At 35.5% G+C, this 26,495-nt stretch overlaps 1 protein-coding gene across 2 annotated transcripts; it reads right to left on the bottom strand.

The window, feature by feature from the left end:
- Nucleotides 1–1,901: 1,901 nt before the first annotated feature.
- On the bottom strand, nucleotides 1,902–26,450 carry LOC126965011 (putative phospholipase B-like 2). 2 transcript variants are annotated; one of them, XM_050808420.1, is made up of 13 exons: nucleotides 26,366–26,450; nucleotides 16,624–16,752; nucleotides 15,637–15,751; nucleotides 14,536–14,630; nucleotides 13,579–13,737; nucleotides 12,154–12,274; nucleotides 10,389–10,493; nucleotides 9,654–9,760; nucleotides 8,633–8,749; nucleotides 4,974–5,133; nucleotides 4,010–4,157; nucleotides 3,340–3,484; nucleotides 1,902–2,102 (listed from the first exon to the last, which is right to left on the bottom strand). In XM_050808420.1, exons 2-13 carry the CDS (start codon nucleotides 16,647–16,649, stop codon nucleotides 2,006–2,008), a joined length of 1,395 nt encoding a protein of 464 aa, XP_050664377.1. In that variant the 5' UTR covers nucleotides 16,650–16,752; nucleotides 26,366–26,450; the 3' UTR covers nucleotides 1,902–2,005. The 2 variants fall into 2 exon arrangements, with proteins under 2 accessions (XP_050664377.1, XP_050664376.1); XM_050808419.1 differs by lacking the exon at nucleotides 26,366–26,450 and adding an exon at nucleotides 16,857–17,318.
- Nucleotides 26,451–26,495: the final 45 nt, after the last annotated feature.

Here is a 26,495-nt window from a genome sequence, read left to right as displayed (position 1 = left end):
AATCCTTAACATTTTCCAAAAAAATTGACTCAGCAACACTGGTGGAGGAGACAAGGGTGCTTGAGATGCAAACTGCATCCTGCTCAGATTAGATTTTTGTATTGTTTATTATTAGATTATATTCAAACTTGCAGTCTTTCGCTCTTCCAGATTCCCAGTTAATAACTTTCCAAGTCATTTTTATTTTATTTGAAGCGTTTTTAATTATCTCTCTAATATGGATTGACTTAGCAATAGTACATACTTTCTCAAAATAATTTTGAATATTTTTTCACATATACAAGGAAAGATACATCATGATTACATGATGATCTCTCACTATATAGTTCATATAACCGTTGTCTGCTCCTATGAATACCAGCTGTTGCCCAGTTGTTAAATGACAAGAGACCACCCGAGTTGACTGTCTTTGAAGTAAATATATGTAGAAGTAAACTCTGTTTTAATTATTTTAAATAACTTACCATACATCTCATTTGCAGTACTGTTATAATTCAAATACAAGTTTGATAGTTTTTCCGAAACATTGCCTCTATATTTCTCCATTTGCCTATTGTTTACCGGAACAAACATAAACTTTTTAGTTGAAGTACATTTGTGGTCTGAGCTCAGTTTACTAATTATTGATTGAGAAATAGGTTTATAATTAGTAAAAATATTATCAATACAGCTTTTAGAGGTGCTGGTTACTCTAGTAGGTTCTAAGAAAATATTTGATAAATTATATGATTTAAGCAAAGATTTGAATCTAATACTTGTGGTGGATTTTTCTAATAAGTTAATATTAAAGTCACCACAAATCATAATATATTTCTTAGATTCTGATAATTAAATTAATTTATTATAGTCTAATAACATGCGTTCGCTGCTTATAACATAATAAAATTACGGTAAATTTCACAATTCTAGTTTTATAAAACTAATGGTAACTGTTTGGTGGTCTCAGCATGGTGTTATTCTCTATAGCTTTCTCCGATCTAGTCAAGCAATAACGGTAGATGTCTACGGTGCCAAACTCCGAACAATAATAGCAAAACTAGCAGTGAAACAGCCCCGACTCATGAATCGATCTTCACCATTATTTCTCCATAATAACACGAGACCTCATACAGCACGAGAAACAGTTTTAACTGTTTAGGAACTGCAATTAGAAACCATTCGTCACCCTCCGTATTCGCCAGACCTTGCTCCAACGGACAACCATTTTTTTCATGATTTGGACAATTTCCTACGTGATATAAAGTTTCCTTCTCAGGAGACAGTACAAAATGCTTTTACACAGTTTGTCGAATCTATGTATATTACTACAGTTCTATCCCAAAGGCATAAATAACCTTCTATTAGATGGCAGCAATGTATAGATAATAATGGTAATTATTTTGATTAAATTAATATGTTAAATTAAAAAACAACTAATTTAAATTCTTAAGTAAATTCGGCAATTTCATACTTTAACCCTTAATATTTGAATCAGGAGTTCTGTGAAAGCAAATAACCTAACATTTCGCTTTTAGAAGTTCAACTCCACAGCATTCAAAAACTTTTTCTTAGGCTAACTCGTTGCAAGCAGGCAGTGTGTTATATTATATATATAAATTCAACTGAGTTATTAAATAGGATGCAAACTCTACCTCTTTTTGTCTGGAAATGGATGATGCAAGCCTGTAACTTTTTAAAATTATATTTGTTTAATCTCATAACTTTACAAATTCATCGTGAGAACCTGCCTTCATCATCGGACGTGGTCGTTCCCGATCCATCCAAAAATCACGCGATAATTAATCGAATATTAATTTCAAATATCATTGTCATATTATTAGTTATAGTTAGTATTATCACAACATGAAGTCGTGAAACTGGATTCAGGATTCAGGATAACGTGGCGAAATAAATAACAGATTAAAAAAAAGTAAGTATTTATTAATTCAGTCTGTATTGGAGTACGATCTAGGACAAACTATTTACACATATTCTTTAAGTATAATAAAGTAAGATATCTGGCTGTCTATCCCCACTCCCAGTGGTGTATGAGTGGTGGGAACACCCACAAGTCCGGGTGGCCTTCGTGCGATATTTGAGGTTCCAGATCAAATTTACTCCACCTGGTGACAGTTGCAATTCATGTTATTATATATATAATAAGTAATTATATATTACAAATCAAATAATATATTTACCACAGGCAAGCTGCCACATAATGGTTTTAATCCAAATAAATAATCCTAAGGCTTAGTGTACGTTGCGCGTTAAGAACCCGATTGTGGACTTAAGGACTGTATTTCTCATCTATCTGTGAAAACTAAAAACCGTTTCGACGAGGTTGAGGTCACTTGGAGCGAAACAGCTTTCATTAATTATTAATATCAATGTGAGAATTTCAAAAAAATCAATTTTGACAAAAAAATAATGCCTTTTTGCCCTTTAATGCTAGCAGCATATAACTTGGTGTGTCGATTATTATTATATGCAGAACTAGGGCAGTTTGCTTGGGTAGGAGCGTGTAGCCCCGGACTCTACTAAAATGGGGTAAGAACAGAGGACAGATGTTTTACGAGCCGATCCCTGTTTCGATGAAACTGTGAAGCGGGGATGGCTGCTTGCCGCGGGTATAGGATCTCTGGATTCATTTTAGATCTTTGCTTAAAGCTGTGAGCAATCTTTCTCCTGTCGGAAACGTACCGAGAGCGGGTACTAGTTTTAAAGATATCTCGTCTCGCCTCTCGCGTCAAGACCAGTATCATGTGATTAAGTGATTGGGAATGTATTGTTTTGACATTATTTGGTGAACGTGGCAATGAGTATCACGCTACTTCTCGAGATAAACCTCTCCAGAGTTGTTGTAGACGGTAAGCTGTACAAGTTTGACATTTGTTAATTTCGTACCATTCGCCATATAATTGTGGCGGTCCTCTACAGTGCGGTTTTCAAGGAGCATTCTTCCACGTACCACAAAGTTGTGGAATGGGTTTCCTTTCCGGGACGATACAAAATCGGTATCTTCAAGAAAAGCGCGTACTCCTGTGATTCCTCCAGGTTTGCAAGATAATGTGGGCAGCGGTGATCACTTAACACCAGGTAACCCGTACGCTCGCTTATCCTCCTTTTCCTAAAAAAAACGGTGATCACTTAACACCAGGTAACCCGTACGCTCGCTTATCCTCCTTTTCCTAAAAAAAACTGAACTATCAAACTCATAATCTGGATGTCGTGATAGTCCATCGCCTTCCTTGTTTTAAAAATCGCACCATAGGCTATAGACGGCTGTGATTACTTACCATTACGATTATACTATAAAAATTCAGAGGTGAAGTAATAGATTATTTTTGACTTTTAGCTAACTGAAAGGGTGGTATCCCCCTGGAGATGTTGTGTGTGGGCCCGGCCACGCCGAGGAAGCGGAAACTCCTGCTGAGCTCGGAGTCGGTGACCTTGGCGTCGGTGGAGCCGTGGCTGCGGTGGCCCAGTGCGCGGAACGGATACGTGCCTGCATACACACACATGTTCATTTTATACAACTCTGAAAGAGCTTTTAAGTATTGATGTGTGTGGGCCGAAAAGGCATTAATATATTTTCGACGACCTGTATAGCAGAGTGGTTAGCGACCCTACCTATTAAGCTATAGGTCCCGGGTTCGAATCCCGGTAGGTGCAAGCATTTATACGATGAATATGGATGTTTGTTTCCCAGTCATGGATGTATATATGTATTTATGAATGTTTAAGTAAGTATATTGTATTAAATATATCGTTGTCTTGTAACCCATAACACAGGCTATAATATGCTTAATTTGGGGCATTATAATTTGTGTAAAAGTGTGTCAATATTATTATTATTATATTTCGGGCAAATATGCGGGCGGTAAGGTCGATTACTATACTTGGATGTATTGACATTACATTCTCGTAGGAATCAGTGACAGTCTCTCTTCCCTTAGTAAATGTGATATTTTTCGCAGTCTCAAATCACTTCCACTTCGCCCCTTCCCTACACGCAGTAAGTAATGCTCACCGTTGGCGGGGTTAAGGTCGTTCCTGGCAGAGATGGCGTTGCAGGCGCTGTAGGGCGGGCGGCAGGCGGCACAGCGCGCCAGGGGGTCGCGCGTGTAGTCGTTGTAGCGCATGACGAGCAACGTGGCGCGCAGGCTCACAGCGGCCGGCTGAGGACAACGAGCCGGTACAGGGGAGGGTTAAGGACAACATGCTCCTGTCACCGAGGATACTGCTTTTGTTTGTAATAACAAGTTTAAAGCTGTATAAAATTATTTCGAGTGTTGATAAAATGATACAAACTTTAGCTATTTACAATGTGTGCAGATTGACACAACTACTGTACATACCTGCTCGTAACTCTTTTATGTTTTTTTTTACTTTACTTTTGCCTTTTCAAGTAAATCGTAACAGAAAAAGGAATGAGTTAATATTGAAAGATGATGATTGGGATGACGCTAACTTAACACATTCGAATACAAGACAATAATTAGTGGGGACCAGTGGGAGACTCCTTTGCACAGGATGCCGGCTAGATTATGGGTACCACAACGGCGCCTATTTCTGCCGTGAAGCAGTAATGTGTAAGCATTACTATTTCGGTCTGAAGGGCGCCGTAGCTAGTGAAATTACTGGGCAAATGAGACTTAACATGTTATGTCTCAAGGTGACGAGCGTTGAGAAGTTGTGGTGCCGCTCAGAATATTTGGGGTTTTTCAAGAATCTTGAGCGGCACTGCATTGTAATGGGCAGGGCGTATCAATTACCATCAGCTGAACGTCCTGCTCGTCTCGTCCCTCCTTACTTTCATAAAAAAACAATAATAAAAGATCTCTTTGCTCATTGATACAATACATATAGCTACTTCACAATCGGTTATGCGGATGACCTTGCTATACTAGTGACAGAGAAATTTATAAGAACAGAATGTGAAGACAACTTGTCTGTTAATCTTAATCCGTTAATATTAGTATTGATTGTGTGACCTGCAGCAGGTGGAACATCTTGGCGCGCGGGTTGGTGTGGTAGCCGAACCAGTCGCCGAAGGTGGCCACGCGTTCGTTGCCACCACTCAGGTTGAACACGCGCGGGAAGAACGCGATGTTGTACGACGGGAAGTATGTGGTCGCTTTCAGGTGCTCCGTGCTGTAATACATTATAGTAATATTAATCGTTGGTAAGGTAACGTTAAACCCACGGACTAGTAAAAAAAGAAGGACTCCGCGCCGTGATATTAGCAAGTGAAGCACCTTTATGCTAGTGTGTGTGCGGTTAAGGGGTATACCAGATACACAATTTTTTAAATAATCTCGCTTAAATAATCAAATATCCACAAATACTTTTATGTAACTGATTTTACACTTTTTCATTTTTAAAATATTTTATTGAGACACACAAACTGATCTGTCACAGACAATGACAATTCTCATAATGGCCGCCTATTGGCCTGTAATAGTGTAAGTGTGTGCGTGGGGCTATGTATTTACACGTTAATCGGCTTGTTTTGGTGTTATGTAAGGTGACAGGGAGTCCTTATTTTTTTACTAGTCCGTGGTTAAACCATGCCGCCAATTCCTGGGTAGTTTGGTTCGGATCGGCTTCCACCATCTCTTTCAATTGATTGTTATTCACCTGTGTGGGCGGTCTTCCACGTGGTTCGTTCTACATAAGTACCATGTGAAAAGAGTTTCACTCAAAAATTTCAAACCATGAAGGTTCTATGTCAATTCGAAGTACCTATAACAATCAAACGGCAACCCCTTATATTATATTTAGGGATCCGTTCCCACAGGAGACAACCAGGATCCCAGGATTAAGACTTTCTGTCCATCTGTTCGACTGTCTCAACAGACTGCATGTATCTTATAAACAGCAGTAGCTGATAATATATTGAGACAATGATGATTAGCACTGCCCCTATAACAAATAATATAAATTCAAAAATGGCCGCAATGCAAATAAAAAAAAAATGTTTCTCTTACTAAATTAACACTTATATGCACTCTTTACTGAAGATTTAGCAAATAGTGACTATAAGCTGTTCGCGGAGAAATAAATTCTCACCTGAACATATAACCTGACCATAAGCGTGCATTCCATATATGCCAATAGGCATAGCCTACCTACCATATTTACTAAATTCCAGTGTCGCGATTCTGGCGGAAATACGATTTGTTTACAGAAATTAGGTACCTACGTATCGTTTTGCACAATTTTCGTTCGTATCTATACTAATATTATAAAGCTGCAGTGTTTGTTTGTTTGAACGCGCTAATCTCTGGTACTACTGGTCCGATTTGAATGATTCTTTCAGTGTTGGGTAGTCCATTCATCGAGGAAGGCTATAGGCTATGTTTTTTTTTTTCAAAATTGGGGATCCGTAATAAAATTGCTATTTTGTAACACAAGGTGCAAAATCGAAAACCTATTTTTGCGTGCGCTGCAAAAACTATTGACAATAGAACAAAATGATGTACAGGCTATAATATAGGCAATATTTTATTACTTATAAAACTATCGCGTGAATTATACTTTATATGGCAAAACAACGTTTGCCGGGCAGCTAGTATAAAATAAAAATTGTTTGTCTTAATGGACCAATACCAAATATTAGTTTAACTCAACAAAAAGGTAAAACTATGAGATATTTCAATACCAAGTATTACGAAAAATACACTTGGCTAGCGGGATGCCGCCATCCCAATTTGTTGTTCTACTTGACCTGCTGTTTATTTTCTACAACGAAGACTGTGTGGAACGATACTGGTTACGGTAATTTGACAAATCTTGCTAAAAACACGATCAATCTGACAGGACGGCAGAAAAATGTTGATAACTTAACTTATATTTATCCTTATAACAGGAACTATTTTTTTAAATATTAATCGCAACTCCCGACTAGTTAGGCTTACAGTGCCTACCGCGCTGGAAAACCAATGCACGCCCCTTAACCTGACTGAACAATAACTATGTTGAAGAAACAAAGGACCTTCTGTAGTCTGTAATCGTCAAACAGAAGACCGGACCGGGTAATGCTTATATGGTTTGACATGGGGCGTTAAATGGAAGGCAAAAGTAATAACTAGAAGGCTAACTAATAAACTATAGTGACTTGTGGCTGTGTTTAATGACACAACAACTCCAATCAAGTAACCTGCAAAAGCTCAACAGTACGCTCTTCCTCATCAACGTTAGTTTTGGAAACTGAAAGTCGGGAAGCAACGCTCATGAATGAGAGCCTAGCGAAACTCTAAGAAAAAAGCGATTGGATAAAACTAGCAGTGATTGATAGATATGATACGCCCGAGATGTGTAAAACGATTTATTGCATCGATAATAATATAACTTATTCCGGCAACGCACTACGGGGCCCCGGGGACAACTGAAGCGCGACATAGACATTTTTGCTTGCGTCGACAGTTGTACCCACTGACCTCTATGTACTATTTACTACTGGACTGGCGGCTGTCAAAGTGCTTTTGTGCCTGTTTGATATTCGCCATTTAGGCGCTGTTGGCCATGTAGCGAGAATCTGCGGTACTAAAACTAGTGATGAAAACTTCAGCTAAACAACAATCGAAAGGAAAATTATTTACAAAAAAAACTGTGTACTTATTCGTTCCTTCGCAGCCATTTGTATTATACGTCAAAATTAGTTCTCTGGACGCTCGCGAGTAGCACTTCAAATAGGCACAAAATTGCTGTCAAACACATGGAACAGCCTGTCCAGTGGTATTTATACAGGTCAGTGATTGTACCCCACTTAGGTAATCCCGCCTCTTATAACATAGTATTTACATCCTCTTTGATGATAATACCATCTTTGTGCTGCAGAAGAGGGCTATTCGCGCTATTTATAACCTAGGTCCTAAATAATCATAGAGAGAAAAATTTGAAGAAATAAACATTTTGACTGTTGCATCTCAATATATTCTTGATAATGTTCATAAGAACATTAAGGAATTTGCTAGAAACTGCGACAGTCATAATGTTAACACGAGGAACAAACACAAACTTGTTATGCCTACTACTCGGTTAAGTCGATTATTGGGCGATGTATGCATATATACATATTTTACAATATGATCCCAGAAAGTGTACAAAACAAATGTGCTACAAAATTTAAAAGAATTGTTGAAAAGCGTTTGTGTGGGCATGGTTATTATAACATAAATGATTTTCTTAATGATACGACAGACTGGGAATGGAGCGAACACCCTCAGGCTCTTTAATTATAATGTACTCTACATTTTTATAAAAAAAAATCCCGCTCGCGCCCAGTCGCCAAAAAGTTTCTTGGGCCCGTTCTTGTCAGGTCTGAGGCAGTCTATTTTGAATGGGTGGTTTTGACGTTCAATAAGTGATTCGAACTGAAGGGTGCCGTAGCTAATGAAATTACTGGGCAAATGAGACTTGACTTCTTATGTCTCAAGGTGACGAGCGCAGATGTAGTGCCACTCAGAATTTTTGGGTTTTTCAATAATCCTGAGCAGCATATACTACATAATACCATCAGCTGAATGTCCTGCTCGTCTCGTCCCTTATTTTCATAAAAAAACCTAGATACTAATAATCTAGTCGGCATCCTGAGCAAAGGAACCTCCCACTGGTAGATAGGGCATGATACAGCCAGTAGGATACGCACAGGTCGGCCGCTTCCGTGTAGCCGGGCAGCTGTTCCAGCACCCACAGCAGGCCCGGCTCCACCCTGCCAGCCTCGTAGCCCCTGCGTGCCTTGAACTTCTTGTAGTCTACGATGTACCTGGAATCATACTTACTGTACCAGTTGTCATTTATGGAGGGGCGAGGGGTCATAGTCATAGTGGTTATAGGTAAGTCGTCATCGCCACCCAAGCTCTCTTTAAACACCACAAGAAACCGCAGGAGCGTTGCCACTTATCCGGTATCCAGCCGGATTCCGGATAGTAAAATTTCAAAGAATTCTCATAATTTTACACAAGATTTTGTAATGGGCAGGGCGTATCAATTACCATCAACTGAACGTCCTGCTCGTCTTGTCCCTTATTTTCATAAAAAAAAAGACAAATCATACCACAATAACTTATGGGCACCGTTTAATTTTTTAATTATTGAACGTCAAAATTTTTTTTTTTTATATTAGTTTATCGTTATTAGTTTAGCTCTCAAAACTAACAAGTGGCAAATTGTGGTGAACGAATGCCTTTTCCGCATTTTCTGGTAAAAGGCGACTTCGCTTGACTACCAGTAGGTACCAGACCAGCTTCTAAGAATATCATTTCCTGCCAGGTGTTGAAAGATAAAGCAAACCTTGACAACTGTGGATACTGACTCAAATTAACTGACCACCAAATATATGAGTCGTGATTGCGATCGATTCGAGATGTCTTTAAGAAAAAGCCAATCTCCTTAGCAATTGGATTTTAAGTCTACTATTATTCGTTGCCACTTTTCAAAAAGTTTGAGCTGCACATGTGAAGTTGGATCTAGTTTCATCTTGGATCTCGTTCACCGCGCCTATATTCAAATAAAACTGAACGCGTTACACAACGCGATAAAGGGTTGAATATCCGGTATCCACATAGGCGATGTAAGAGACATAACCTGATTCACATTCATAGTTCGCATATTATAAACGTTCAGCAGTGTAAGATACATAATGCGTACTGTTATTACGAGCCACTCACCACTGGTTGTTGTAAGTGCCGCTATTGTGTCTGGCGAATAGGTCGACCCACTCTTCACCGCTCCGAGACAGCCTCGTAGCGACCATCGCTCGCATAAACTCCAGGATCTAGAGACAGACATATAAATTATAACATAACAAGTGGACTGTGGCCCTGTCACTAACGAGAGATTGTATCCAGAACCCCTGTTTTAATAGATAAGGTGTGATAGTTTTTATAATTAGTACAAAATTAACACTATATATTGCCTAATAAAAAATATAAGTCTAAGGAAACGAATGAGTATTTGTAGCATCAATAAATATAGAACTAATAACTGTAAGTATATTTGCTTATATTAGAGATCTACATGATCTAAATGTACGATCCAAGAGACACATTTTACCACTTTGGAAGTGTCTCTCGCGTATACTATTCAGTTAAGAAAAAAAAATATAAGAAATCTCAATATCATTGAAGACCTATCCATAGATACCCCCCACAGGTATGGGTAGAATGAAAAAATTCACCACCCAAAATTTATTGGTTTTTTTTTCTATTTGTATGTAAAAATGTTAATGCGGTTCACAGAATACGTCTACTTACCAAGTTTCAACAGAATAGTTCTTATAGTTTTGGAAAAAAGTTGCTGTGACATACACGGACAGACAGACAGACACGACGAATCCATAAGGGTTCCGTTTTTTGCCATTTCGCTACGGAACCCTAAAAATGTAAGTCGTGTGGCGTACCTACCTGTCCGTCCGGCCGAACGTTCTCGAAGAGTGATCTGTTGCTATTGCCGATCGTGGTCTCCGCGGCCACCAGACCGGCCGACGTGATATACCAGTCGTCTGTGGACTAATAAATCATCAATCGTTTTATGTTTAATACACAAATATTACACCTTTTGGCTGAGTGATTAGTGGTTCTCACCTCTGCTAGGGTCTGTTCAGCTTGGTGCAATAGTTTGTATGTTAAATATGAAACTTATATGTATGTATGTTCTCTTTTTTAATCTCCGACGCATCTATATAAGGAGTGCTATAAGTTTGAATTTATGAAAAGTAAATAATTCTGTTATTGTCTCAATTAACTAGGTATTCTACAATGCTTAATTTAAAATTATTAAAAGATACAATGCTTAATTTAAAATTATTTAAAGAATTAAAAATTAAACAGTTTTTGTTACATCATCAGAAACAGGAGGAAACACTGAGACATGACACCAGTACTTTATAAAAGTATTTTACCTAATATATTTTTACTTATTACAATGTACAAGAATAGGTGCTCACCAAATATTGTTTAATTCCTATCTCCATTATCTTTTTAATTCAAAACATAAACTCTTAATTCTAATTAGATCTTTAAATATATAATTTAGGCACTTGTCAGTTATTTATACTTGGCTGTTAGCAGTTTTAACTTTTATGAAGAATAATGTTGATTGTTATACATTTGCATTTTTTAGTTTTTTTTTTGGGATAAATTATAATTGACAGTTGACGTAACAAGCAACGAACAGAAATTATCTATTTATTTACATGCGGCCACTGAGTATACAAGTAGAACGTTCTAACTCATTCATTGCCCATCGTTATTTATAATCAGATCGAAACACTTAAAAAATTAATTTATGTAAGTTTATAAGATTTAGTTTTTATACCACGTTACTTTTAGTTTCCTACCAGTAAAAAGTTCTGCTTTTAATTTATATATAAATATTTTTCGTGACGTCACAAAATGGCCCAACGGAAGACCAGCGTTGGTTTTCAAACCAGCAACATGCTGAGTTGGGACCATTTTTTGAATCGTATATAAATAATAGAAATTTTTCAGTCTTTTTGTTTTTTGCTTGTTTATCAATCTTAAGTTTATATTTATTTTTTATGTTGTCTTTGTATACTACTTACTTATACGTTTCAAAATAAAAAAATGTCTTTCTTTCTAATTTTATGGTAAGTAAAAATTTGTGAAAAAGCTCGTGGTCGCTGAGAGGGCAATGGAGAGGGCTATGCTTGGAGTTACCTGCGGGATCGAATAAGAAGTTAGGAGATCCGTAGCACAACCAAAGTCACCGACATAGCCAAAATGATTGCGAAACTGAATTGGCAGTTAGCGGGGCACATAGTTCGACGTACAGATGGACGGTGCGGCAGAAAAGACCTCAAATTGCGACTACAAACTGAGAGACGCAGTGTATGAAACACGACCCCCCACAAGATGTACCGATGATGTGGTCAAGATCGCCGGAATACGTTGGATGAGGGCAGCGCAGGATAGATCGTCGTGGAGATCTTTGGAGGAGGCCTTTGTCGAGCAGTGGACGTCTTCCGGCTGATGATGAAAAACTAGTGATGTGTAAACGAACATATATATGAAACCTTAATTAAATATATTATATTATTTACTCTAGAATCATACTAAATGTTAGATTTTTTTCGCATTCGTTTTACATATTTTTCAATATGAAATATTTTTGCACGAACAAACTTTTTTTAATTTTCCTACCCTTTACCTGAACGAAAGCAGGATATGAGGTGAAGGACATCTTCCTGCCCGGAATAAGTACGTCAACATTGGGAGTGATGCGATAGTTCAACATGTACATCTTCTGAAACCGCAGCATGGACTGGTAGCTGAAATATAGTGATTGGTAAGGGCGACCGATATGTTAGGCACCAGATGCTAATAAACTTTCACAACATTTACCAGTGGGAGGCTCTTTGCACAAGATGCCGGCTAGATTATGGGTACCACAACGGCGCCTATTTCTGCCGTGAAGCAAACGTGTAGACATTACTGTGTTTCGGACTGAAGCGCTCCGTAGCTAGTGAAATTACTGGGAAAATGAGACTTAACATCTTATGTCTCAAGGTAACGAAATTTTGAGTTTTTCATTAATCCTGAGCGGTACTGCATTGTATCAATTACCATCAGCTGAACATTAATATGATTATTTTGATAAAAAAAACAACAATTTCGCTGAACTAACATTTAATACGCGCGACCAAAAGGCTCTTGACAGACGGACAACGAAGTTATCCTACAAGGGTTCCCCATCCGACCAGCAACTCTATTACTAACATTCCACTGCCCGTCGGAGTGTAGCTATCTCATTGATAGAATAATAGCAAACACAATCAAAAATCAAGATGTCGAACTTCAAAACGGCCAACCTGATATTATTTACATACATTTGAGGCTGTTTGACGGTTCGGGCCTTCTGACAACCAGTGTTGCTATTTATAACTGCAACAAATGCTGATGAAGGTCCTATTCGGCATAACTCAATAGACACACCATATTTATGTTCAAAATTGTATCTTATGTTACACCGACACTTCTCGTACGGCGTGCGCGCTCGTACGATTTAAGGCACGGCTATTGGCTAGTACTTTGTGACAAGCCTTGTACAACAAACAAAGGCAAACTAAAGGTCTTCCTTCACTTTCACTCGTCTCGCCACATATTATCTTTCTCTTTCGTTCCATGGCTTATGTTTTCGCCTAATTCGTTACATATGGACCTGGCCGAGACAATCGTTGGCGGCCGTGCAGTGGCAGTATTAAGTTTTTATAAAAAAAATGTATAAACGTAGAAACTTAAAAAAAGAGGTCGCTTTTGAATTCCGTAAGTAGTTGCTATTGTAAATTGTTAATTTATTTTATTTTTATTTACTTATAAAATAATGTTTATGTCTTTTTTTGTTTATTTGTGTTGTATATTTAAATAATAATTTATGGGGAGCACGTGCTGTAGTAAAATTGTAAAAACGTTGGCCGAATGTGTAAAGGTACAAAGGGAGTCCATCTACACGGCCTATTAGATATATCTTGTAAGGAATTTCAACAGAACCTTTCAATGTGAGTTTAGAAGAAACTCAAAAAATTAAGCATGTTACCGCTGAAATAATGTAGTGAAGGAGTAAAAGTAATGCTACCTGTTCCATGTGACTTGTGAGGTGAACAGCTCAGATAAGTCCGGCAGCAGCTTGACGAGTCCGCTGCAGTGGTCACCGAACAGCAGACCCTCTGGGGTCTCTTTGGGCATCGACAGCGCGAACGCCAAGTCGTCCAGATCACCCAGCATATTAATCCATCTAAGATGACAGAGCACGAGATTTAATCTTGAGACTTAAAGGAAGCAATCGGGAAAGAAGCTCACCTGATAGAGAGTGAACAAGCAGCCCACCCGGGGCCACGCCTGCAACACCAGAGGTCAAGAGACATGATGCCGATCTTAAAGGTGAAAGTATGCTCGAAGCTTGAAGGACTCCAAGTCGTAGGTATCGGTTCGGGAAAACAGCAGTCGGCAGTTCATTCTACAAAATGGCTGTGCAAGGCAAATCTTATTTCACATTGCACCTACGAATTGTTTTTAATACCTCAGGTCATGGTAAGCAATCACCGATATCAGATATTTATTTCATTCATATTTCATGGCCTGACAATTTAACATGCTCAATATAATCCTACTTAAATAAGAACCGAAATTACTCTGTGTCAAATCAAAATATAATTTAACACCTAGAATGCAAAGCAATAGAATAATAAATTTTATCACAATTTATTCTAAAACACTGTTACAGCCATTATTTAGTACTGGATAACAAAATATCATAAGTAAAAGTTAAGTTTAGTACACTTGTAATTTTGATTTTAATAAAACTTTACAAGAAAATATTTATCACCCGTTGCAAAAAAATTATAAAGGGTGTTTATGTTATTTGTTGTTGAACAGTTTTGCATACTTGCTACTTAGTTTATCTGGTATTGAGGTGAATGGCATTACCCCCTATTAAGCCTTACACCCATGTGAATCTGTTTTGAAAGCTCATTTGATTCCAGTCAAAACCAGATATTAAATGGAATGGAAATGCTGATAGTAAAATACTTACAATATATCTCTGATGGTGAGCCACTGATACGCGTGAGCGGTGGCCTGGTTGTACCCGGCAGATAGTCCTTCCAATTGAATGTTGAATAATTTCAGCTAAAAAAATATACTTCATAGCAGTGATAGCACCAAAAAAAAAAAATTATAAATACCTTCAAATAAAAACGGAATATGAACAAGAGACAATAAATGAACCTTGTAACTTACAATACACTATTAGCATAACAGAATGTTTAAATTTATTGATAACTTATATCGTTTATACATCTAGATAGACTATGACTGCTGTAAAAAAGTCGAAAAAAATAGACTAGAACTAACCTCTATTTTGAGCAATGCACATACACTAACACAAAGTGTCATACAAATCGCGAGTTTAAGACATAGCTTGTCACACACACTAAACTAAGAGCAAGAGACTATGTAGACATATGAATTATCTAATATTGATACTATATTTTTATTGTGCATTTCACACAGGTATTAAGAAAGGAATTATTATAATGTTTAAATCAAAGCATGATATATATATTAGAAGATTATGTATAAGTAATAAGAAAAGTATATATAAGACATAATGTAGGTCAAAAGCTTACATATTTCAACCAAAAGTAAAGTATTCAATACATGCATCCTACCAGTCTTAGTAATAATTAGTATATGGAATTGAAATGGACTCTGACAAAAAACATAATGAATAAACTATCCATATATCAGTGTGCCATGGAAAGTAAGGAATAGCAGCATCAGATTCATGACAAAAGTTCAGGATATAACCCGGAAACTAAGAATACAAAAGTGGAATTGGGCAGGACATAATATGGTTAGAGGAACAGACAAATGGAGTTAATTAGTCACCCAGTGGTACCGAAGGAATGAAAAAGAAAAAGAGGCAGACCACAGAGTAGAATGGAATGGAATGACAATACAAGACAGGTGGCACGGACAACCTAGGGTAGAGTAGCCACAGAAAGGCAGGAATCGAGAAGATTGGAGGACTGGTCATGCAGATATAGAGAAAACATGATATATGCTTATAATAAAATATCCAAATAAAAGGCTAATATCATATAATAAGTCAAAAGTATGTAAGTCCACAAACCTGGTACCAGTATGGGTCATTAAAGTTGTCCTCAATCATCTGTTTCATATAATTCTGGTTGATATCAACATATTGCTCAATCAGACCACAAACATCGGCCTTTCCATAACAATACCTGAAATAAAGGCTCTTATGATACACAGATATATTATTATAGAGGACAGATATAATATATGTATTTCTATGGTAAAAGGCTTGCATTGCTCACAAGCACTATTGGAAATTCATGATATATTAGCGCTAATATAGATTTGCTCCGTAAAAAATAAGCTCTTCAGCCTAATTGTATCAAGAGCCAAGATTGCTAAGACTTATTAGTCCTTATTGCTGGCTACATATCCTGATTGTTACTAGATTTCCGGGGCATCCAACCAGTGCCTGGTCAGGAGTGCCACCCATCTCATAGAACACCAGTGAACAGCAGCATTCGGCACTATAATTGAACACACTGAATAGGATGCATTCCTTTCTAGCATTATGCAGAACACCCTTGGGGTAGGGTTAGGTTCCCTTTAGATGATCCCAGTGCCTATGCTGTTGAATTGTGATACAACATGGATATTTTCATACCAAGTTCTTTCACTGTGGTACATTAGAACCCTGGTTTGTTGTGTTAATTAAAGCCGCAGTTGACTGCAAAAAAGAGGCAAATCTTGCTTGGCATACTTTTCCTAAAAAAAAAGAATGGAACAGAAGAAAACTCTTGAGGAGGGATTATCAGACACTGGCACTCAGTAAATGCTGCTGCTATGTGTAGCAAGAATCTTCCACATCAAAATATCACAGTTGTTATTTTGCTAACTAGGTATAGATGAATAATATCATGTTATATCATTTTAACAAGAATTTTATAAAATAAATTATTAAAAGCAACTCTTAATAAAATATTATTAAAATAATCTAAGTCAAAATAATTTGGCATAAAGAATAATTTGAAACATCCAAAAACTAAGCCCCATCAAAACTTCTTGATTATAGGATCCATACCCTTTCAGCATGTTCTCCCAGTGCATCCATATTAGGTCTCTGGTGAGGAAGCCCTCTAGGAAACCAGCAGCATATGCCTGCTTTTCATCACAGGAATCAGGTGAAGTGTGAAGCTCTAAATAGGCCCACCTGAAATTATACACTCCATAACACTCTGTTCTTCGGTGTAATTTTGAAATAGGAATACAAGATCATAGTTAAAATATTTTTTAAAGATATACTTTCATAGTTACCCAGTTCCATTTATGTCGTTAGTGTAGGTAGCGCGAGCAACGTTCACAGGCGGTATTTCACTATAGTTATCAATTACAGTTATCACGGGCTTGTCGGTCCATTTTACATACGCATATTTACATTCACAAACAGCTGCCCCCAACAGAACGACCGCAATAAAGTTTATTCTTCGGAAATACATTTCTATCAATCCTATATGTACGGCCTTAATAATAATTGCATTATTGAGTTTTTACTCTCTACTCAATTACATAAATATATATGTAATTAATAATTGTAATAGGAACTTATAAGTTAGAACATTTATCAATATAAATTTGAAATCAGCACACAAAGTAATTAGTAAACACCAAAAGCAAAGAGAATTTATACTCTACGTTCAATCAAAAGCACAAATCAAAATAAACAAAAATCAAAACAAAATACTTTTTGTTTTTGAGATTTTATGACCTGGTAACTAAGTCCAGAAAATCAAAGGTACACCATAGACCAATGAGGTACACAAAGCACCCACTGACCTGTATAAATAACACTGGACAGGCTGTTCCATATGTTTGACAGCAAACTTTTTGTGCCTATTTGAAGAGCCATTCGCGAGCGTGCAGAGAACGAATTTTGACGTATAATTATTATATTATACTATTATAGAAACGGCTGAGAAGGAACGTACAGTACGCTGAAGAATTTTTGCATTTTGAATTAATTTCGGTCGTATTACGTGTTATTTATACTTCAGAAATCAACGTAATAAAGTATACAATTCCCACCATCAAATGATGTTTGCTAACGTTGACATCACTAGTTTTAGTACCGCAGACACTCGCTACATGGCCAACAGCGCCAAAATGGCGAATATCAAACAGGCACAAACGAAAGTCAGTGAAAGTACCATTGATTTTCTTTTTCAATATTCGTCCTTGCGAACTGAAATAGCCAGGGGCCTTACTGCCCTGTAAATGGTATGACCATTAATCTCTTGTAAGCTAGGATGACGTATCAACTAAATTTTCCATGCACGAAAAAAACAAACAAAAAACACACTCGAAAGTGACACACAGTCTATAGCCCGGATCATGATCAAGAAAAGCATCACTTATCTACTTCAAAAATTTTATTAAAATATAATGCAAAATATCCATTTCTGACTTCACATAGTCATTTATTTATTTATTTATTCGGAAACCCAACAATCGCACACTAATACATAAATGACATACAAAAATAAAAAATATATATATCTAAGTGTACAGATAACTTACAGGGTTACACATCTTTCATTATCTGTTACCTTCCCGACCATACTATACAACTTGCTTAAAGTTAAATATTATGTTAGTAAAATTACAGTTTATCTAAATATTATGTTAAAATTAAAATTAAGTCTAATACAAAACAACAGCATTTAAATCTTATTAATTTTAGTACATTTATTTATAAATGTTGTAAACCCATCTGCACCAATGTCCAAGTCTGGTATTTTTTTTAGGTACTCATTATATTCTCTTGCCATTCGCTCGATTGGAGAATTTTTACCCAGGTTTGTATTTACTTTCATTAGTGCAAAAAATGGACTTTCGCTTCGAGGGGCACATCGAGGTACATAAATACAGAATGTCGTCAGCAAGTCTGGGCTATCAATTAAGTTGTGAAACAGTTTATGTAAGAACTTTAAGTCTAACAATTTACGCCTCTCTTCCAAACTCTGTATTTAAAAAGAACTCAAGCCGACTACAGTAGCTGTCCAGTATTCTGGGTCTATGAAATTTATAAGCTAAATATCGTAAGATTTTTTTTTGGATACTTTCTATTCTTTTGATGTGGATATTGTAGCACGGGGACCAGACTTGACAACAATACTCGAGCTTGCTTCGTACAAGGCTATTAAATAGTGTGATAAGAGTAGCTGGTTACTTGAATTGCTTTCCTTGTCGCATCACAAACCCTAGTGTATTGAGTGCAGAATTTGCAATTTTATCTATGTGACTGACAAACCGTAAATCTTTGTCAATTGTAATACCTAAATCTCTGATTTCATCAGTAGTTTTTAATGTTATATTGTCAATCTTATATTGGCAAGCCCGTTGATATTTTTTTTTCTTGAAAATGTTATTGAGAAGCATTTGTCAGTATTAAGAGACATTTTATTATACTTACACCATTTCGTAAAGTTATTAATGTCATCTTGTAGTAAATTACAATCATTTTCACTAACTATCGTTCGGAATATTTTTAAATCATCGGCAAATAGAAATATCTTGCAGTTCTGGATAACATTAGGAATATCATTAATAAATAAATTGAAAAACAACGGACCTAGGTTTGAGCCTTGAGGTACGCCAGATGTTGCAATGTAAGGGTCAGACTGCCATCCATCCAAAACAACTTTTGCTGGTCTATTGTACAAATAGGACTGACACCATGCCAAGAGTGGATTTGAGATTCCAAATTTATTTAATTTATTAATAAGAATGTGGTGATCTACCTTGTCAAACGCCTACCCAGTCATTATGATAACCTAAGGAATGTCTGGGTCAAAGTGTAGTATACCCATAAAGTTTCACCGTGTATCAACGCTGATTTCAGTGAATTTATCTGAAAGCTAGTGAAACAAACAATTATTTTATTTGTAGTTTTATTTTATTTTACACAAACCTTTCTTTCGACAAAAGTTGAAAAACAGTTAAATATAAGTATTTTGGAATAAGCGAGGATTTTCAAGGAAAACAATTGGTTTCGTTTAAAAGTGCTTATAATTTTATAACCAACTTTATTTGGTCTTTCTTTTCACCAAACTTAAATTTACATGCGTCATACAATGATATTATAATATTAAAAGAGGTAGATATGTCACTAGCGCGCTGAAAATCAATCGAGTCAATTGGTTCCTTTTGTCGTAGTCGCTCTCTCGATACGAAAACGGTACACACGCGTTTGTTGTTGCCGTCTTGTATTATGGGAAGATGCAATAATTACGAAAGTAAGAAGAATCATAGAATTACATACTACATTTAAGAAATCATGAATTATAACATTTTATTTGATTTTATTATTTATCTAACAAAATAAATATGTTGCCATGACAACGCCGATCGCCGCCGAGCCGATCATAGATTACGGTACAGAAATTACAAAATATTGATGCTGTCTGTTGCAAAAAAGTCATTGTTGCAGTGAATGTAATAATTTTTAATAAACAAGTGCGTATATAGGTAGCTGAACTATCAAACCACTAAAACAAGTTTTAGGGTATGTTCGTTGAACATACTATTGAGATAGCCTGTATAGAGCTTGAGGAGCTTGTTGTAATGAGTGTATACAGACCACCAGCTGCATCATATGACATTTTTGAAAAAATTATGGATGAAGTATTATTTAAAATAAGTAGTAAAAATATTCTTGTTTGTGGAGATTTTAATGTCAACTTATTAGTTGAATCCGGCCTGAGCATTAAGCTAATATCCCTATTTCGATGCTATAATCTAGTCAGAAAAATAATTAATTGTCTTTCAGTGATTGGGCGACGGTGGGAATACATATTAGCAGGAGGAAATTATACTCACTTTATGAGGAAAAATTGTATAATCACTCAGAAAGATTTGCTAACTATGTAAAAAATTATTCAAAGATATCTAAACGCTCATGTACCTTAGCAAAATCAATGTATATAAGTAATAAAATTAAAAATAGTTAAGATAAAATAAAATCAACATAGCAAGTAATAAACAGTGAGACTGGAAGAAACAAACCTCGCAACTTAAATTTTAGTTTAAAAATAAATGATAAAATCTTGGATACAGACCAAGATGTTGCGGATGCTTTTGAAAGATTTTTTGCTGATATTCCAGTTTCCACCACCAAGGCCCTAAAGCCTCACTTGCCACTCATCTGCCACTCTTGCTGTATCTATAATTATGTCTAATGTAAATTAATGTAAAATAGAGTTCAAATTCACTCATGCTACTTACAATGATGTAATGAAAGCCTTTAAATCAGTAGAATTGAAAAAGGTTGCTGATCTTGATGGCTTTTCCGTTAAAATAATTCACTCCATAGCTGATTGTATTGCTCCATACTTGGTTGTCATATTTAACTTATGTGTTGACAATGGTGTGTTTCCTGATTTGATGAAACAGAGTAAAGTCATTCCATTATTCAAAGCCGGTAGTTCTTCTGACTCCACAAATTTTAGACCAATATCTATTCTACCGACGCTAAGTAAAATATTTGAAAAGCTTATTTTACAACAATTGCTTAATCATTTTTATGGTAACAATTTAATGAGCACTAAACAATTTGGTTTTTCAAGGGGTCGCTCGATCACAGATGCTGGTTTGAGCTTATTCAGCAAATTTTTGAAGCCTGGGATAATTGTCAGGATGCCGTTGGTATTTTCTGTGATTTATCCAAGGCATTTGACTGTGTTCATCATGAAATCTTAATCAGAAAACTACATCATTATTGTATCAAGGGAGAAGCACTTGGCCTTCTGAAGTCTTATTTGGGCAACAGGTTTCAGATGGTTGAAGTGAATAGTAAGAGGTCAGCTGGATCTCCCATTACCATGGGCGTTCCGCAGGGTTCGATTCTGGGGCCATTCCTATTCCTTGTATATATAAATGATTTACCATACTTTGTACAAAATAAGCATGAGATAGTATTGTTTGCAAATGATACTTCTTTACTTTTTAAACTACATAGACAGCATACTGCTTTTGATGACGTGAACAATGCTATCTCCAAAGTAGTGGAATGGTTCACTACGAATAATCTCCTTCTTAATGAAAAAAAAAACCGAATGTATTAAATTTTCCCTGCCTAATGTTAGACAGGTTGACACAAATATTGTAGTAAAAGACGATGAGTTGAAATCTGTAGATACAACCGTATTTTTAGGGATTACCTTAGATACCAAACTTCAGTGGGGTCCTCATATTATGAATTTGGCGAAAAAGCTTAGTTCTGCAGCATACGCAGTTAAAAAAATTCGGCAACTTACGGATGAAAATACCGCGAGGTTGGTCTACTTCAGCTATTTTCATAGTCTGATGACATACGGTATTTTACTTTGGAGACATGCTGCCGATGTTAACACCATTTTCACACTGCAGAAGCGAGCTATTCGTGCCATCTATAAATTAGGACCAAGAGTGTCACTAAGGGAAAAATTTAAGGAAATAAAAGTTTTGACTTTGACATCGTAATACATATATGAAAACCTTGTTTATGTAAAAAAAATCGTTTAAAAAAAATTTGTGACACTCATAATGTCAATACTAGAAATAGGGATAGGCTTGCTGTTCATGTAAGTCGACTCCAAAAAGTCACAAATTCATTCAGAGGTCTGTGTATACGTTTTTATAATAAGGTCCCTATTGACATTCAGAACTTACCTTTAAATGAATATAAATCAGTGCTAAAGACAAAAGGGTACTATAAAATATCTGAATATCTGGATCTAAAGAACCCTTGGGACTGAGCTGCTGGGCTGTTACATGTCTGTCTTAGTTTGATAAATGTCATTATAGTTATATAATTTAAATATTAATATTGTTTTTGTTTTTTAATCAATTTTAATAATCATTATCATGAGTTATGTAATTTGAAACAAAATTGTAAGTAGAGGCATTTAGTAAGTATTGCATAATATGTAGATGAACTTGAATTGTTTTGTTATTGGGTAGATTTCTCGTGACAGGTATCGTCATGCTCGCTTAAATGCCTCTGCGTGTGGCGGCGACGTGAACAAAGTTAAAGTTATTATATATTTTATTTTATGAAATGCTCACATAATGCCTCTATTTATTTACGGTATGTGTGGATTGATGCATCTACTATACGCAATAACTCTTGTGTTTATAAGTATTAATTTACTTTTTTTTCTTTTTTTGACTCATGTAAGCCTTTAAGTTTTTGACATTTAAGTATTTTTGTTGCGTCACTTTGCATATATTGTAATTGAAATGATTTGTAAAACAACTAAAATGTAAATCTTGACTTAAAAGAGTGGCAATAAGTTTCTTGCTACTTCTTCTCATTAGCTCAACCATTTACGAAGTATCGGTAAATTCAATAAGAAACATTTTTATATTTTTTTTTGACATTCATAAGTGTCATTTCTGTGACCTACATGAATAAAGTGTTTTTGAATTTGAATTTGAATCTCGAAGTAAATCCATCAAACAGCATTATATTATAAATATTGCTTAGTAGTTAAAATTAATTGTTATTAAACCATGTGTTGCCTTTAGTAAGCCAGTACGCGGGTGACCATTGATCGGGCCGGTTACCATTGTAATGCATAGTATCCTGTAACCTTTACCAAAGCGGTGGCCAAAAGTATCTCTGACCAATACTTTTATCATAAAACCAATATATATATCTACCCTAAGTGCACCCCTTTCCAGGGTAGGTAGCGGATGTAGACAGTGAGTGCTATTTGTAGCAGTTTTTTCAGTATATCCCTTGCTAACTGCAGAAGAATCAATGGATCATTTTTTTCTTCTCCCCATTACCTTATTGTAATAAACCCTCAACAAAAAGACATTCATAAATAATATAAGATACAAAAAATAATAATTGTAATCTTAAAACTTTTTAGGAGCATTCGTTAGTTAAATTATAAAAATGAGACCTGTATGTTTTTTATTATTTTATGTATAAATATTTGATATCATCAATGTGGCTATATATTATAATCAATATTAAATATTTTTTTTATAATGTCAATGACACATTATCTACTTAATTACAGTTTCACTACTTTATAGCTTTTACTACATGAACTCATGAAGAATCGTAATTTAGGCACGGTGTACGGTAAAATATCATATCTGATGAATTGTATTTTCTCTATACAAATACGAAGCAATTAGCAAATTAGAGCTATTTCTTTTTCGCTTGCGATAATTGCATTTACTATCCTTCTTTGACGTGTAATTGTAATGTAGTGTGCTATTGCAATGTTAAATTATTCATGTGTGCGTTAGTGTATCATTATCAAACACCGAATGTTGTATACGTAACCTATCTATACTTTTAAATATCATTGGCGTCATATGAAATTTTTCAATGACATTCTATACATGTAGAGTATAGACAATGCACCTCATACAAAATCAAAGCCGAAATATGGCACATGCCACAAATGACATCATAATAACCTTCGACTGCTGTGTCCATACATTTCTGCGTTTACTCCAGTTTTTTAAAATTTTATTGGTCAATCGGCAGCAATGGAAACACTATTTCAGTTTCAGCTTCATATTTTGAATTTAGAAACCGGGTTAGACAATGACATCAGTGGAGTAGCAATTAGGTATTTTTTAAACCGAGACGAAAAAGAGGGTTGCTATTGCTAAGTTGAACGTTCGGCATTCTGTCGCTATTTTCAAATCAAGATCTGTTCAGTCGGAGGTATTTTACGTTTTTAATCAAAAATCACACTATATTATAAAGGGGAAAGTTTGTGTGTTTATTTATTGGCTTGTGTTTATATTTGTTACTTCTTTACGTTCTAAAGGAATTTGGATTTAACAAGTAAAGGTTTCCTTTAATGAGATAAACTAATACACAAATATAATATTTTAGCCGGTTTGAGGATTTTAAACGACTTGTTTCAAAATAGAATTTATTACACTATAGCACACACAGAAGAATTGACAGTATTACGATTGAAGCACAGATATACATATATATACTTAATGACTAGTATTAAACGAAACACACCAAAAATTAAGATTAGAAGACTCGATATAAAATTGTATAAGGCAACATAGGTCTTGCGTCGTTCATTATGGGAGACATACTAATTATGCCTTTCAATACACGTTAACCACAAACCCGTATGCATTCGCAGTTAGAAACAGATGTTTGCTTGCATTAATCGTTATATAAAATTGTGTCCGCTGAGGTTGTTTGTGTGTTGACAATATATTTATTGAGTATGAAAATAATTAAAATATGTTTATAAAGTTAAAGTAATATACGATATGAATATTTTATACAATAATAGGTTATATGATTAAAGTTAATTTAGTTTTATGTTATTAAAATATCTTTAAATTTATTTATTAATATTAATTTTGTTTTTTACATAGTTTCACTACAATATTTTTATGTAGATAAAATAATAAGTTAAACTGGTCATTTAAATGTTAAGTTCCTTGAATTGAATAAAATTTGTCTTTAAGACATATATCTTTTCCAGGGTATCTTTTTCGTAGGACAGCTTTTGTCAAATTTTAAATGTGGTTAAATCCAAAAAACTTAAATCCTTTAGTGGTGAAATATAAATATGCTTATTTGGGTAGTGAATTTCTTCACATCTCTTTCTTGCTACTAACTGGCGGCAATTATCTTTCAATATCTCGTGTACGGGAAAGGTGAAAAATATTCGCTTTTACATATTTGCGATGTAAAAAACCATCAATTATTATCACTAGGTAACGATACTACCGTGATTGTAATTATTGTTGACATGTAAATAGCACTAGTATGTAATTGTTCACGTATTGTAAGCCGTTCACTTTACACATAATACAATATTGCTAATCATTGTTCACTAGGCCTTTAAAAAAAATTAACAAAAAACAATCGACTCCAAAAATAACAATAATCGTTAATAGAATTAGATTTTATAAAATGCGTAATTATTTTTATAATTTTTAGTGCATATTAATGTATTGTTTCGGAATAGTGTTTTTGAAGTCGGTTGTTTTTTTTAGATTTTTAGTGAATCTGTACTACACTAACTAATTATCTGTCTAATTTTGTCTACTAAATTTTGCAATGCAGCAATGAACGTAAGCGCTTTGCAATTTTATTAAAGACAGTTAGAAATTCTGCCACAGATCGCACTCTTACTGTAAGTCGTTAAGGTGTCCCATTGATCATCATCATATTCGACTACGACAATTACTTGACCATAACGACGTTACGGGTGGGTACCTCAAGTATATATATACCGATATCATAAAAAAGATTCGGCCTAGAATCGTTACTTTACTCTTAAGAATTGAAGACTTCCGTTACTTTGTTATGGATCCCATAAGCAGAACCTAACTAAACTACCTTTGACGTTCATCCTTTTCTATAAAAAAAGAATTATCGCAATCGCGATATTGAGTTATTCGTAAATTTGTTGCGCACATCCTTGTAGCACATTTAAGACTTTTATGGTTTTCTCATGGTTGCCATTGTCAGATCTGGACCAATTTGCTATGACTTATCAAAATAGGTTCACCCAGTCCAAACTTCTGAGGTAACAAACATATAAAACATACCGATGAATTGAGACCCTCCTCCTTTTTTGAAGTCGGTTCAAAAGAGCGACTCTATTGTTTTCATTTCTGACTGTTTCCTTTCATCTGTCCCATTCTGACAAGCGGGTCTTGTCCGGAGACTTGTCAATAATATTGTACCATATAGCGTTTACGTTTACCAAATATTCGTTTTACTAAATTACTTCTGCTTTTTGCATATCAATCTTACATAAATAAAATAACCTTACCGATGATAAGTCACACCATCTTTTTCTGAATCGTTAATGCATTATTTAGGTAAGCACTTTTTATAGCACACTTAGGCTTGTTGATTCACACACAGCTGACACACGACTAAGGAGAAAAAGTGAGCTTAAA

Source organism: Leptidea sinapis, chromosome 6, assembly GCF_905404315.1.
Source record: "Leptidea sinapis chromosome 6, ilLepSina1.1, whole genome shotgun sequence".
Lineage (NCBI taxonomy): Eukaryota > Metazoa > Arthropoda > Insecta > Lepidoptera > Pieridae > Leptidea > Leptidea sinapis.
This window is presented reverse-complemented; position numbering and strand designations above follow the sequence as displayed.

What these genes read in the sequence shown, in the direction of transcription:
- LOC126965011 (XM_050808419.1), bottom strand. Translation starts at nt 17,038, where the DNA reads ATGTATTTCCGAAGAATAAACTTTATTGCGGTCGTTCTGTTGGGGGCA. An exon ending in AACGACATAAATGGAACTGG is followed by an intron (nt 16,753 to 16,856) that starts GTAACTATGAAA and finishes GTATAATTTCAG; the next exon opens with GTGGGCCTATTTAGAGCTTC. An exon ending in TGGGAGAACATGCTGAAAGG is followed by an intron (nt 15,752 to 16,623) that starts GTATGGATCCTA and finishes CCTTTATTTCAG; the next exon opens with GTATTGTTATGGAAAGGCCG.